Consider the following 15,164-nt stretch of genomic DNA (forward strand, 5'->3'; position numbering starts at 1 on the left):
CAGTACTTGGTAGGGGATTATGAGTGCTTCATTTTAAATCACTCTCTTCCGTGAAGATTGCTGTACTAGCATTCATGCGTAGCACTTGAACTGAATGTCTGCATTGGCGAGAAGGAGAGGGCATGAGCAAGCAATTTACCACACGCGAGTGCTGAGTGGGTCACGTCTTACATATCTGTCATTGCAGCTATGTAGTTTTTTTTCTGTTGTGTCCAACCAATGCACCCAAATAGCCAGTACATGGATTGTGTTTGGCGCCCGCACGGGGCACCTTGAGCAATCTTGATGACGGTACTGGCCATACCGCGGACCCCGAGCCCCCAAACATAAGCTGGATCCAACCGTGGCGATGTGTTTATAGGTGGAGGGTTAGAAACCACGAACGGTGGCCGTCGGAGCCCAGGTCAAGCTCCGGCGGATGGGCTCCCTCTCTGTTTACCAGGCAGGGAGCTCCGGGACCTCTTTGGCTACCAGGGTAAGGTCAAAGAAGAAAGTACCCCCGTCTCCCTGCTTTTATACTATGCTATATGGCATTTTCAAACCCCCCCCCCCCCCCCCGCAGACGTGATCGGCCCCCAACAAGGGGCCGCACCGAAGTTTCTTTTCCACCACTTCCTGACTTGAGGCCTCCGAAACCGAACAACTATCCTCGCTTCATCGTGATGGAATCTGCAGACCTATCAAAACCTCTTGCTTCACAGTCGGTATTTCTCATTTCAAAGTTTCTTGACGGTACTGTTGGAGGGTCGTATAAGGTCAAAAAACATCGAACCGGTGAAATTCTTGTCGAGGTCAGTAGCCATGACCAGGCCAATAAACTTCTTGCACAAACCAGCATCGCCGACCTGCCAATTTGAGTCACGCCCCACCGCAGCCTAAACAGCTCCCAGGGCGTGATTTCTGAGTATGACCTGCTAAATGAATCTGAAGCTGACCTGCTAGAGGGCCTTCGTAGTCAGGGCGTAACAGCGGTCAGGCGCATAACCATCCGCAGAGACGATAAACAAATACCGACAAAGCACCTCATCCTAACCTTTGACAAGTCCACCCTTCCAGAATTCATCAACACTGGTTACATCCGATGTTCAGTCCGGCCGTACATCCCGAACCCGTGGCGCTGTTTCAAGTGCCAACGGTTCGAGCACGGCACAAACTCCTGTCGCGGCCGACTTACCTGCGCAAAATGCGCCCAGCACGATCACCCGTCCGACAACTGTAACGTTCAACAATTTCTTTGCGTAAATTGTCAGGGCCCACACGCGGCGTACTCCAGAAAATGTGAAAAGTTTCAATTAGAGAAGAAAATAATCAACATCAACGTCACTGAAAACATCACCTTCCCAGAGGCGCGAAAGAGGTTCGCCTCTTTCCCCCTGGGGAGGTACGCCGACGCAGCTCGCCAGGGGGCGAAGCGGCGTCTGGTTTCGGCGGGGACCCAGCACCGCGAATCGGACTTGGTCCCGCCCCCGCCCCCCCCCCCCCCCCCCCCCCACCTGGGTTGCCTCTGGCAGCCCAACCCGCCTCCGCACCGCTCGCTAAGCCAGCAGCGGTTGTGGTGGCAACCTCTTCCGTCGGGACCGGTGCCGCTCCCGTCCCTGCCTCCGCATCCTCCAGTGCGTTGGAGGGTGCCATGCACACCACGGGCTCCGCACCGGCTCCCACCGCCACCGCACCGCCCGTTCCACTTCTGGTGCCTCCGATACCTGCGGCGGTGGCGGGTCAAACGAAGGGCCCCCGAAGGGGGGCCAAGTCCGGGGGGCCCGGTTCGACGGGCACACCCAGGACATCGGACGACGAGATGGACGTCGTGCCATTCTTGCCTGCAACGCAGCGCAAAGATCGGCCTCCGACGTCCAAGCCTACAGACAGGCCCAAAAAGCCCAATCCAAGAGTCACAGCCCCGAAAGACGACACATAAACATACACACTCCAGTAGCTCTCACACTAAATAGTGGGAAGAGAAAATATTGTTCAATGGAACTGCAGAGGCCTTCTGAATAATCTTGACGACGTGAATGAGATTCTGCATACCAATCAGCCAAGTGTAATGTGTGTTCAGGAAACACATTTGAATTCTAAGCACACAAATTTCTTGAATAGTTACCTGGTATACAGGAAAGACAGGGATGGCTGCACACACTCTTCTGGCGGTGTGGCCATAATCGTCCGGAAATCCTTAGCATGCCACCCTGTCACTTTAAACACTATCCTTGAGGCTGTAGCAATACGCTTAATAATATTTAATAGGTTGATAACGGTATGCTCCACATACATTCCTCCTGATGTTACACTGTTGAGCTCTGACTTCGAGGCGCTGGTGGACCAGCTGCCCTAACCCTACATTCTAACAGGCCACCTTAAAGGGACACTGAAGTGAATGTGTCAAGCTCCCGTTTTTGTTTGCACTACGTTGACTGGCTCAAATTAGCACACTTTTCATCGTTTATCCAGTTGACAAATCGGTAATTATTTTACAAAGCGCGAAAGAAGAAAAACTACCATGCGCGGTTTGCGGCGGCCGCACCAACTAAGCTGTGACGTTCGGAGGAGGGGGCACCGTGATTGGACGATGCCCAAGGTTAGCAATCAAACAAGTTTCGGTTTCGGTTTCGGTTCTGTAAAACAACATGTTTGACATCCGATGGCGTCGTTGGATGGGCATTCTCAATATCCCAGTAATCGTAGTACAGCGCTTCTGCCATGTTGTCGGCTGTAAAATGCATAAGATAAGCCTCCCAGGACGGCTTGGAATCGTAGCATTCACTAGGCGAGGCCTACGCAGTGCATGAACGCCCTCCGCGTCCCCGCAGACGCACAAATGCATGCGCTTTTCCCCCATATTTGGAGCTTGCCTCACTCATGCCTGTATCGAAAAAGCGTGTTCGCACAAAATGGCGCAGTCATCCAGGAAGGGCACACAGCCGCATGATGTGCAATGAAGAGCGAGGTTGCTTCCCGTGCGTGTCCTCATCGAGTTGGCGTGTTCACGCAGCCGGTCATTCACGCATCTTCCAGTTTGCCCGATGTACGATCGACCGCAACGAAGGGGAATGTCGTAAACAACGTTCGAAATGGCGGTGAAGAAAGAAAAATGCGTCAGCAAGCCGTCAGTGGCTTTAACACAAAAAGAGATAAATTACCTTCATGGGTAAACGCGTGGTTGTAGATATGACAAGACGTGATTACGTTTTCTCATGGTTGTGTAAATCTTCTGTTTTTATGTATTTTTATGTGTGACAAGCGTATTTATAAGCGAGCCGCAATACATTACGCTCAGTTGTTTGTCAGCGCTTGTCTGTGCTTCTTCCCTAGTCCTTGTCTTTTGCGCTGTTGTTTAAGATCAGAATGAACCAACTGGCCCCAGTCGAGACGCTAATCCAGTCAATGTCCCAGTGGACGCCCAGAAAACACTGCACCTCGTCCCAGAAGTAACGTGCAGTGTTGCATTCTAGGAACACGTGCTCCGCCGTCTCCAGCCTCCCGCACAGGAAGCAACCCGCACCGCGCGGCAGAAAGAAGCCGCGTTCTTCCTGTCGTGCTCCCACCGGTTGCACCCCGAAGTGGATACGGCAGAAAAAGTTTTTCGTCGAAGTCGGAATCGGCAGGCACATGATTCGCTTTAGTACGCCCCGCTTGGCCGCCTCGACTGGTGGCTGTCGGTACAGGGGTGGGGGAAGGAGCTTTGCGAGAAGGTCGCGGTGTAGCCGGCGGGGCTTAACTGCTAGAAGATAGTCCCATGAGAACTGCTGTTCCAGTAGGGTGATGGCGCCAGCGATTTCTCTATGGAAAGGGGCGGCTCGCGCGCCATGGTGCAGTTGGACAGCTGTGACCTGCCACTTTGATATGTGGGCAGAGCCGATTGACTGGAGTGCTTCACGGAGAAAAGGGTCGGGCTGGTCTCGGAAATATATAAAACGTTGGACTGTCAGCTTAATCTCCACGTGGACCAGACCTAGGCCTCCGGCCTCTAGTCCCCAAAAGAGATTTGTGCGTCTCATAGGCTCGTACGAGGAGCGCCAGACGAAGACCGCCCACTGTCGGTGCAACTTGTTCACCGATTTCTTGTCGATGGAGGTGACTCGCGCCGAGTATGGGTAGCCGGGTACACTACGACGTTGCAGATGTGTGCTCTGGCGACCAAGGCGATGTGGCGTGTTCTCCATGGTTGCAACTTGGCCTCCGCTGCCGTTAGCCTAGGTCGCCATCTGGCTGCGTTGGCTTCCCATAGGGCCATGTTCACGCCCAGGTAGCGGTGTATTGTATCCTTCCAGCGAGCGCCGTAGAAGCTGGGGGGTTTGAGTTCCCATTCACCCAGCCAATAGCCCTCCGATTTGTAGAGGTTTAGCTCCGCTCCAGAGAAGTGGCAGAAGCGGCGTGCGAGCTCCGTGACCTCGCTCACCTGGGTTCGTGATGTGCAGACGACGGCGATGTCGACCGCGTACGCTAGCACGCGGAGTTCTTCATTCCCGAGGACCAGTCCCCTGATCGAATTGGAAGTAGCGATCATTCGACATAGCGGTTCCAGATAGAGCGCGAACAAGACAGGAGACATTGGACATCCCTGGCGGACCGACCTGCTGACCTCTATCGGTGGTCCGAGTGCTCCCCCCAACATCACACTTGTTGTGATGTCTGCGTAACACGTTTCTAGCCATTCCAGCATTGTTTCCCCTATCCCATGTGCACAGTGCTGAAGTAGAGCGAAGAGAAATGTGCGATCGACTTGATCGAAGGCTTTTCGAAGATCTAGTTGCAGTACCGCAATAGGCATCACGTCCATCTCTGCAGCCTCGCAGGCGGTCCTCATCCGGTGTAAATTGGTGTTGATTGAGCGACCTTTGAACCCGCAGGTTTGATGCTCACCAACCACGCCTCGGAGGGCCATCTCGAGGCGTCGAGCTAGGATACTAGCGAGTATCTTATAGTCTGTCGATAGGAGTGTGATTGGGCGGAAGTCGGTTAAGGCCGGTAAAGCTTTCCAGCTGGTCTCTTTGGGGATCAGAACGAGGTGGCTTTGCCGCATGGAGGGAAGGAGCCGACCTTCCTGCCTGCATTTTTCAAAAACTGTCACTAGAATGGGGCCCAATTCTTTTCGAAACGCCCGATAGAATTCGTCGATGATGCCGTCCGGACCTGGAGACTTGTTCTTAGAGCGGTGCTGGCTTTGGAAATATAAGGTATATAATGTATAACCAGTTTAGACTTTTATTTAGTTTTAGTATTTCAAGCAGCTTAGGTGACTATTTGTTGTATTGCGCTCGTGCAGTAAGCGTCCCCCGAGTTTCCACAATAGCTGACGTCTAGCAATTGCATTTCTTAGACGTAAAAGCGTTCGCAGATGCGTAGTCGTGCTGCTGACCGCTGTGCTTGTTCGCCCACCGCAAAAAAGTGCTTACCGCACCCTAGTTTACGCTGTACGGTAAAAATATCAGTTCATTTTATTTACTTAGCACATATATTGACTTCGCTGATTCTTCTACCCCTTCAAGAGGCCTTATATTTTCCTACTGGCGTACCAGTCAGCGAAGCGTCGGTGCAGCGCTTGTGTGAAGCGGCCTTGACTTGGAGCTAGATACAGAGTACAAACTAAGGAAGTAAAGAAAGGCACATTTTTTCATTCACAAACGTGTTGTGGCTTAGTTTCAACTGATCGAGCGAATAGCCATGACCCGTCGGCGGCCGGCGGACTAAACGTTGGGCCGGCGGACTCGGTCGCGGAAGGATAGCGAGCCGTGCAGTAGCGCAGACAATTGCCAGCTCCTCTCCTGCTGACGTCACACGAAAACGCCAAAGAAAATGGGCGAGAGTGCAGAGAGGAGGACAGCATTTTCGAATTGATTTTTCTAATAAATAAATTCGCGTAAACGCGCTCAGAGTGGTCGAAACAGTGCCTAGGGACTCCGGAATACAATTTGCGCTAGTAATCCCGCGTTGTTTACAAATCACTTCAGTGTCCCTTTAATGCTCACAATTGCTTCTCGTACGGATGCCCGAGGTCGCCTGATAGAAAAGTTTCTTACATCCTCTGGAGCATGTCTTTTCAACAATAAACAGTCTACATACCATAACATAGGACACAACACATACTCAAATCTTGACTTGGCTATTGGACGAAACACACACAGCGCGCAAAACACCAGGACGAAAGACGGAGGGATGCACAACACAAGCGCTGTTGGACAACACAAGCTTGTGTTGTACATCCCTCCGTCTTTCGTCCTGTTGTTTTGCGCGCTGTGTGTGTTTCGTTCAAGATGATTTACCAACTCGCCCAACTTTCGGTGTTGGCTATTGGTTCGGCAATTCTCTTTCCTCTTCTACAATGGGGTGTGGGCACCGACCCATATGGCAGTGACCACTTCCCCACTTCACTGACATATATAGGTAAAGGCCCAAGCAGTTCATCTTCCCATAATAGGTTTAATGAGGCACGAGCTAACTGGAACACATTTACAGAGACATCGAAACTACACCTCATATCCATAGGACACCTACACGTTGAAGAAGCTACCGAACTCCTCACGGCGCGCATCCTCGACGCCACCGAAAAGTCCATTCCCCACGCCTCTGGTGACCCGCGCAACCAGCGGAGGCCGTGGTGGAATGAGGAATGTAGGCGGGCGCGAGAGGTCCAGAACAAGGCGTGGGGTATCCTTCGTCGGTACGCCACTTCGGGAAACCTCCTCTTGTTCAAACGGGCCAAGGCATTAGGAAAACGTGTGCGCCGTGAGGCAAAACGAGAGAGTTGGCGTACATTCATAACATCAATAAACTCCTACACAGACACACGAAAAGTATGGACACGAATACGCAAACTCAAGGGACAACAAACATACAGCCTGCCTCTGGTCAGCACTACAGGGCCAAGCTGACACACTCGCACAACACTTCCAACACGTTTCTAGTTCAGCACACTACACAAACACTTTCATGAAACACAAGCAAATGGCCGAAAAGAATCCCATACTAGATAACAATAGGTCGACATCTTCTTATAACTCAAGAGTTTTTACTGCATGAGCTGAGGGCTGCTTTGAGCACTTGTAAACCCTCAGCTCTAAGACTCTTACACCTATATAACAAGATATGGCTTTCGGGGCACATTCCAAACTCTTGGAAGGAGGCTATAGTTGTAGCTTTCCTGAAGGAGGGAAAGGATCCGTCGTCCCCCTCAAGCTACCGTCCTATTGCCCTGACGAGCTGCCTGTGCAAGCTCTTCGAGAAGATGGTAAATCGCAGGCTCGTGCACTTCCTTGAGTACAAGGGTCTTCTCGAGAGCTGCCAAGCAGGCTTCAGGGTGGGGCGATCGACGAACGATCAACTGTTAGCTCTTGACTCGTACATCAAGGATGCCTTCCCGCATAAGCAGTATTGTTTAACTGTGTTTTTCGACCCTGAGAAGGCATACGACACCGCTTGGAGTTATGGGATCCTTAGTGACCTCAAGTCATTCGGTGTTTCTGGTAACATGTTGAACGCTCTTGTCAGTTACTTGTCAGACAGAACGTTCCCAGTGAGAGTCGGTGGTGCACTCTCAAAGGTTCACGTGCAAGAAAATGGCGTGCCACAAGGTGGCGTGTTGAGCTGTACTCTCTTCATAGTAAAAATGAACTCTCTTGGTAAGCCACTGCCACCTACAATCTCTTATTCCATGTATGTAGATGACGTGCAGATATCCTATAAATCATGCAATATGTCAATCTGCGAACGTCAAGTCCAGCTTGGTGTAAAGAAACTTGCGGGCTGGGCAGACAAGAATGGTTTTAAATTGAATCTTGTAAAAAGCTCCTGCGTTGTGTTCTCCTGGAAGCGCGGGGTCCATCCGGACCCAGACATTCATCTTAATGGCGTGTCGCTTCCTGTGAACAAGGAGCACAAGTTCTTAGGTGTTGTGTTTGACCACAAACTCACAATCATTCCCCACATCAAGGAAATTAAAAATAAATGTCTCAAAACAATGAATATACTTAAGGTTCTCTCCCACCAATCCTACGGTTCCGACAAAGAACTCCTGCTTCGCTTGTATACTGCTTTGGTTGGGTCTCGTTTAGACTATGGCAGTGTGGTGTATGGGTCGGCGACTAAGACAGCCTTGCGAATTCTGGACCCAGTGCTACACTTGGGCCTTCGTCTTGCTTCGGGTGCTTTTCGCACTAGCCCTGCCGAGAGTCTTTATGTCGAGTGTGATAAGTGGAGCCTTGAGAACCAACGAACGTACATGGACTTGCTTTATGCTTATAAAATTTCGTCGCTGAATAATCATCCTTTTTATTCTGTCTTTAACGATACATCAACATCGCCCATCCGTTCCTCTGCCCTTTTCACTTAGAGTTAAAGAGCGAGCCTCGGATCTCAGTGCTTTGTTTTTAGATGTGTACGGGTCATCCTTTTCTAACGGTTTACCGCCTTGGCAAGTTCGCCCTGTGTCGTGCGAGCTTTCTTTTATGAGGCTTGACAAAAATCGTGTACCACGAGCTGCAATACTGCAGCACTTTCAGTCTTTGCAGTTTAAATACACATGTGCAGAATTTTGTAGTGACGCTTCTAAAACCTCCACTATGGTGTCGTGCGCTGCTCATGGTCCAAATTTCAATGCAGCCAGAACCATGAGCGTGCACAACAATTTTTTCAGCAGAAGCGTATGGAATTTTACTGATTGTACGACACATTCTTGAAAATCAAATTCCCACTTCCATCATCTATACAGATTCTTTGAGTGTTGTTCGCCCACTGTCATCGCACAAGCCCTCCAAAAACCACATAGTTAATCTTGTATTCAACACTATCATGTCCGTGTATGCACAAAAGCATGAGCTGGTCCTCTGCTTGGTCTCAGGACACGTAGAGATCGCTGGGAATGAGTTGGCAGACGAGAGGGCCACTGCTGCTGCACTCAGGAACACTGTAGACATTACAACGATACCCTACACAGACCTCAAGCCACACATAAGACAACACCTGCGCAGAACATGGCAAACACACTGGGACCACGGCCAGTTGTGTGGCCTGCTACGTGACGCCAAAACGGCGTCCGGGCTCTAGTTCTCTTGGCCGCCGCCGCGGCGCTACCGTCCGGGGAAACGCTCTCCGGAGAAAGCTTTGGAGAAGCGCTGTGACGACGGCGCCGATATGCCGTTATGCTTGGCTTTGTTTGAAACGGATGAATGCAATTCGATTTTTTATAGTTGTGAGAGCTAAAGTTCATATTGCAAAAGCCTTTATATTGGCAAAGTCTCACTTATATCTGCTCACTTGTATCTGCTAGCCCGTGCCGGAATACCCGCCTAGCCGGGTTGCTTGCGTGGCGCACGGCCGCTTGTTGCTAACCACACAAGGCGCGCACTCATCGAGCTGCTGCTGAGCAGGGCGATCCGACATTACATGGAAAAAAATAAACACTGTGCTTTGTCGGACTAGCACGCCTACCGAAATCGAGTCCATCTGTTATAACGGGGAAACTGTGTCGGAATGCCGCCTGGCAAATTTATTTAACGATTTTTTTGTTAAACAGTTTGACAAACCCCTACTTACTGCAGATATTTCAGAAAAAGACCTATCAGCTAGTGAGCAACAGAGCATATTTCTGTGTCCAACGGACGACCAGGAAGTTTTGTCTACGATCTTAAATTTAAAAAATAGCAGCGTGTGCGACGTAGACGACCTACAAATAGCCCCTATCAAATATATTGCTGACCTCGTATCACGTCCCCTAGTGCATATATCAAATCTTATACTGTCCTTAGGTGTCTTTCCTAAGAAGTTGCAAATCGCGAAAGTAAAGTTATTATTCAAAGGTGGTGACAAGAACTCGCTGAAAAATTATAGGCCTATTTCTATCTTGCCAATTTTTTTCTAAAATAATAGAAAAACTTTTACATTCCAGGTTGACTACGTATTTTTCGAAGCATGCAATATTACACGATTTTCAACATGGTTTTCGCAAGAACCATTCCACAGAAACTGCGCTACTCGAGCAAAAAGAAATCATTCTTAAGAATTTTTCAGATCACAATTTAACATTAGGAATTTACGTAGACTTATCTAAGGCCTTTGATTCCCTCTGACATGAAACACTCCTCTGCAAACGGCACTCGTATGGCGTGCGTGTTGTCGCGTATGACCTATTACTCTCCTACCTAAGTGACCGTCAGCAGTACGTATTAATAGGCGAGCATTCTTCTTACCTAAAATCTATAATCACAGGCGTGCCCCAGGGCAGCATTTTGGGGCCCCTTTTATTTTCCGTTTACGTAAATGATTTGCATGCCCTCTTGTCAAGGCCGCAAGTTTCGGTAATCTGTTATGCGGATGACACCACTTTGCTGATCACCGGTAAAACAAGCGAAGAAATAGAAAAAGATCGGTTACAACACTTCCGACGCTCTTGGCGTGGACACAGCGCAACTCCCTAGTGATAAATGTGTATAAAACGACGGCAGTGCTTTTTCGTCCGAAAAACAAACTCGCTACCTCACCAAAGGTGTTCCTTGGCAGAGACATAATCCAGGTGGAGGACAGTGTAAAAGTCCTTGGCGTACATTTTTCTCGAAATATGACCTGGGACTCTCACGTCGAACAAATTTATAAGAAAATATGTAAGACTGTTGGTGTCATCAATAAATGTAGGCATATCTTACCTGAACGAATTAAACTGTTATTATATAATCCACTACTTTTACCGCAACTCACGTATGCACACTTGGTCTGGGGAACGACAACCAACAAGAACTTTAACCAGCTTTTCCTAGTCCAAAAAAAAGTTGCAAGGATAATAGCGAATGTGCCATATAATTTCCACACGCCTGAACTCTTCAAGAAGTTTAAAATAATTAAAGTTAGCAAGTACTACGAATACCGGTTGGCCCAGTCATACCTTGCAGCTATAAAAAATAACAACCGCTTTTACGAGGGACTAGCGAAGTTAAAGAAAAATATTACAGCATACAACACACGCAATCCAGACATATGGTATACTCCTACACCCCACAACAACTACGACCGTCAATCCTTAACTTTCACTTTACCGAAACTGCTGAATAACTTCACAAGTAACTCAATTGAGATCGGTAAACTCTCTAAATCGGTTTTGAAAGAATATTTTTTGTAACGCGTATTATATATCTGTTGTATTTTTGTTGTTATAAGTACCTGTGACATGCACCTGTTGAATTCATTTTGATGTTTCTGTTGCCCTGCTAACCATGGCTGTTAAGCACATTTTGTTATGTTTTACTTCACACGTGTTTTAACTTCCTGTGCTGTATCTTTTAGTCTGTTCGGCCCGTTGCTGTCAATCACGTGGTGGGCAGCCGCCCCGTCAAGCTGCTCCGTGCAGCTTTTTGTGGCTGCTCCTTCCCCTGTACCCATCAGTAAGGTGAATAAAGTTGATTTGATTGATTGATTGATTGATTGATTGATTGATTGATTGATTGATTGATTGATTGATTGATTGATTGATTGATTGATTGATTTTAATAGTCGGTCCGCCATGAAGTTGAAGCTTACTGCCACTGAAAATGGCTCATAAGGAGCCTGAAGTTACAAACATCTTTACTTCGAACTGGCATAGCGTTCCATGTGTTTACGGCGTTCGCATTCACCGGTATTTCACGCAGTATCATTTGCATTGTGTATTTATATCCGGAAAAGTGACTATGGGAGCTTTGAGACCCAGGTTCATATATATAATTATATTCCTCTTAAAATAAATCACTTGCAAGTTAAGTTGCATAACGGCCTAGTAAAAACCCGCCGCAGTGGCTCAGTGGCAAGGCGTTGAGCTGCTGAACACGAGGTCGCGGTTTCGATTCCCGGCCGCGGCGGCCGCTTTTCTGATGCAGGCGAAAAGCAAAAATGCCCGTGTTTACGAGGTTTCGGCGCACGTTAAGGGTCCCCAGGTGGTCCAAATTAATCCGGAGCCCTCCACTACGCCGCGCCTTATCGCCTGCGTTGCGTCGGCGCGTTAAATCCCACAATCAACGGCATAGTAAGTTTACGAGCCCATTTGTGGAATACTGTTGTTCGAAGCCAAGAAAAAAAAGTCTGAACTGGGAGTTTCATGCAGGCCTTTATTTTGTTTACAACAGCAGTTACGAAAAACGTATTTACAGTCTGAAATTCCTTCTTCAGAAAAAATAAAGCAAGAGATGAGGTCAATATAGTATTTCAAATAAGAAAACCTTTCTTCAAACACATTAATGTAATGAAAGATATTTACAATGAAAGATAATTACAAACGGAAAACCTTCCTTGAAAGAGGTTTATGAGACAGCCTCAGAAGTCGCTGTACTGTCGAGTTAATATCACCCGCCCAGTTTGCTAGCAGGGGTCGTAAGAGCTTGATTAAAAACACTTTGCAAAGCTTCTCAGTGTGGACGCTGTCACGGCTTTCGCAGATTAATTGAGGGCAGCGTGTAAAGTGTGGACGAAATGCTGACATCATCATTTTGCACAGCTGGCTACTTCTTCTGACCTCTTCTGATTTCATCACCCGGATTACGAAGTTGCACGTGAGCTTGCATAGCCCGACTACGTCAGTTTTAGGGTAGGTCAAGTTTCCGTTGTCCATGTACTTGAGGAGCCCATAAATTGGTTGTGATGGATCCTCAGCCTGCAGCAAAGCTTTGCATGACCGGCAGGGCACCTAAAAACAAGAATGAGACTGTCCGTAAAGCAGGCACTAGGTACTAGCACAGAGGTTTCTATCTGAACTTTAATAATGCAAGAACAAACCAGTACGCCGTATCGAAAGCTACGATCACTATCTATAGATTGTTATCGCCTGTGGCACAAAAAATAAACCAAAATAAAAATGCGTTTTATGAAATATTGTCGAAACAACCCGTACCTTTTCCACACATACACCAGCAACATAACCAGCCAAGAATGCCACAGGTGATATCTCGATGTCTGCTTCTTCAGAGAACCGGTTCACGAACTCGATCTCGCTGGCAAATTCTCTCGTAGCCAACACCACTGGCGCTGGCAGCGGATAGGTTTCAACATTCTGAACGGCCATCCGAATGGGTGCCTTCATTTCAGAAGAAGCGGGTGCGTTACCACTTTTTGCCGCTTGAAGAATTCCAACCTGGAAAAAAAAACCATTGCTTGTTTCATAACATTATTATCGGTGAGGTTTTAAACAGTACCTTTAGCAGTTTCTCCACAGTGTAAACTGCCGTCCGGGTGTTCACTTTGTCATTGCCGCCATTAAACTGCCTAAGACAACTGAACAGTGACTCCGCGGGGTCGCTGTTTAAGCCACGTGTCAGGACATAGCGGAAACTGAAAAAAAGCACAAATGCCGCACGTAAGGGTCGGTGACACTCGAAAGCAAACTGACAAGTCGGATCGTCTAAACACTAGTAAACAAACTAAGGCGTAGACAAAATATATCTTACTTGACATGACCGAGGAGAAATTCAATGAGAGCCACAGTTGACTTTGTCGTCAAAAGGGTCGCTTCATAGGTCTCCTTCGTCATTCGTTTCGACCTGTCACTGTGCATCCGGAGGTCTTCCATGTAGCACACGAAGTCAAGTTCCAGCCACGAAAGCCGTTCATCATCGGTCACAATGAAAGGTCCGTCATGTAGTCCTGAAGACTGAACTTTGCCGATGTCATGGAGGGCGTACCACTTTGCTACCATTTTCATGAAGTTAATTGTGGCAGAGCAGTTTTCAAACTCATGTGCGTCAGGATGGCTGCTTGGGTTGTCTTGAGGAAACTGGAGAGTCGCAATAACGGGTGGAGAGAATATCTTAGTAGCTCTGCAAACTTTCATCTTCTCCAAGTTGGTTGGCTCCACGTGAGCACGAGTGAGGAATCTTACTGGCTTAACCAGCAGCTCTGACTGTATTTCAAACAGTTTCTTCAGGTAGAAGCCGCCTCGAATACCTCCATTTTCGTCCATCATCTCTCGCTCAAGGAAGTTGGTGCGCAGGTTCTTTATCAGATGATTGGGATCAAACGAAAGAAAAAGTGGGTCACCCTTCCTTAAAGGGTGAGGCACAGCATGGACAAGAGTGCCATCGTCCGAAAAACGTTTGAAAAGGGCAGTATTTGTTTGGTGGTTGTCAGTTACGACTCTCGTCACGAGAAATCCCACCTCTTCGACAGCTTTCAGAACTTCTATCGTCATAGAAAACAGCTTGTCATTCTTCAGGCATCGGGTGAAGAAATAGCCAACGGGTATCACATAGCTGGTTGTCAATCCCCGTAAAACAAAGCACAACAGGCGATTTGCCACTTGAGGTGTCGTGCTTGAGTCTCCCCCGGGGCCCATGTCAACAAGGCCAAATATTTTGTCCACTTGTCGGTCATATATAACCTTCTGTGCGATAGCCATCTCATCAATAATGAGGGAGCAATAATCTTCTTGCGCAACACACAGTTCCTTCCGCTCCACACGAAGGCGCTCCTTTATCAAGGAGGTCACACCAACCTCACCGGTCGAGTTCCCCATACTTTTGAAGTGTGGAACGACATGGTAGCTTCAAAAGACCTCTAGCGCGCAAGTGTTCATACCCCTTTTGCGAGCATGCTTTCCAAAGCACACATTCGCGCACTATTTCTTCGCAGTAGGAGGGCTTTTGCTTGTTGAAATTGGCAACTTGGTTACTAATAAAGCGAGCAGATTTGTCGCCCTCTTTTGCAGTTTCCAAAACCTGCACGAAAGCTTGAATTGCCTTGTCGTTTTCATACGATCGAAGGCGGTCTTTCAGTTCGTCGAGTTCGCTCTGCAATCTTTGCAGGTCGTTTAATTGGCGAGATATCTTTTTTTTTTAGTCGAGCCTCTGTTTTCTTGTTCTCCTCTAGGATGCGCGAGATGTCCACGGTGGTTTGGCACCCCACATCAGTTGAAAACTTACTTTCTGCGCACTTTTCTGCGAGGAAGTCAGGAGCGAGCGCTTCTATATCATTGTTATCAGGCAGGGAACCTTCGCTGGGGCTCTCTCTTGGGCAGGTACTTGCATCAAAATCAGAGTTACATTTGCGGCGTTTTCTGGGGTTCGCAGCTCCTTTCTGCATGTACTCTAGGTAGTTAGGAAACACGGTGGGTACTGCGGTCGGAAGTAAAATCCTTACCTTCGTGTTTGTCCTGTAGTCGCTTTCTAAAAAATGCCTAGAGCATACCAGCGACCAGTCACTTGGTTGCCATTTAC

General features: G+C 48.2%; 1 protein-coding gene across 1 annotated transcript; it reads right to left on the reverse strand.

Moving 5' to 3' along the window:
* Positions 1-12,273: 12,273 nt before the first annotated feature.
* On the reverse strand, positions 12,274-14,347 carry LOC144144194 (uncharacterized). Its single transcript, XM_077675558.1, has 5 exons — positions 13,401-14,347; positions 13,149-13,284; positions 12,848-13,087; positions 12,434-12,643; positions 12,274-12,318 (listed from the first exon to the last, which is right to left on the reverse strand). Exons 1-5 carry the CDS (start codon positions 14,345-14,347, stop codon positions 12,274-12,276), a joined length of 1,578 nt encoding a protein of 525 aa, XP_077531684.1.
* Between the last annotated feature and the right edge of the window lie 817 nt (positions 14,348-15,164).

The sequence above is a fragment of the Haemaphysalis longicornis genome, unplaced genomic scaffold (assembly GCF_048455015.1).
Source record: "Haemaphysalis longicornis isolate Haplotype H1 unplaced genomic scaffold, Haemaphysalis longicornis Haplotype H1 scaffold_66, whole genome shotgun sequence".
NCBI lineage: Eukaryota > Metazoa > Arthropoda > Arachnida > Ixodida > Ixodidae > Haemaphysalis > Haemaphysalis longicornis.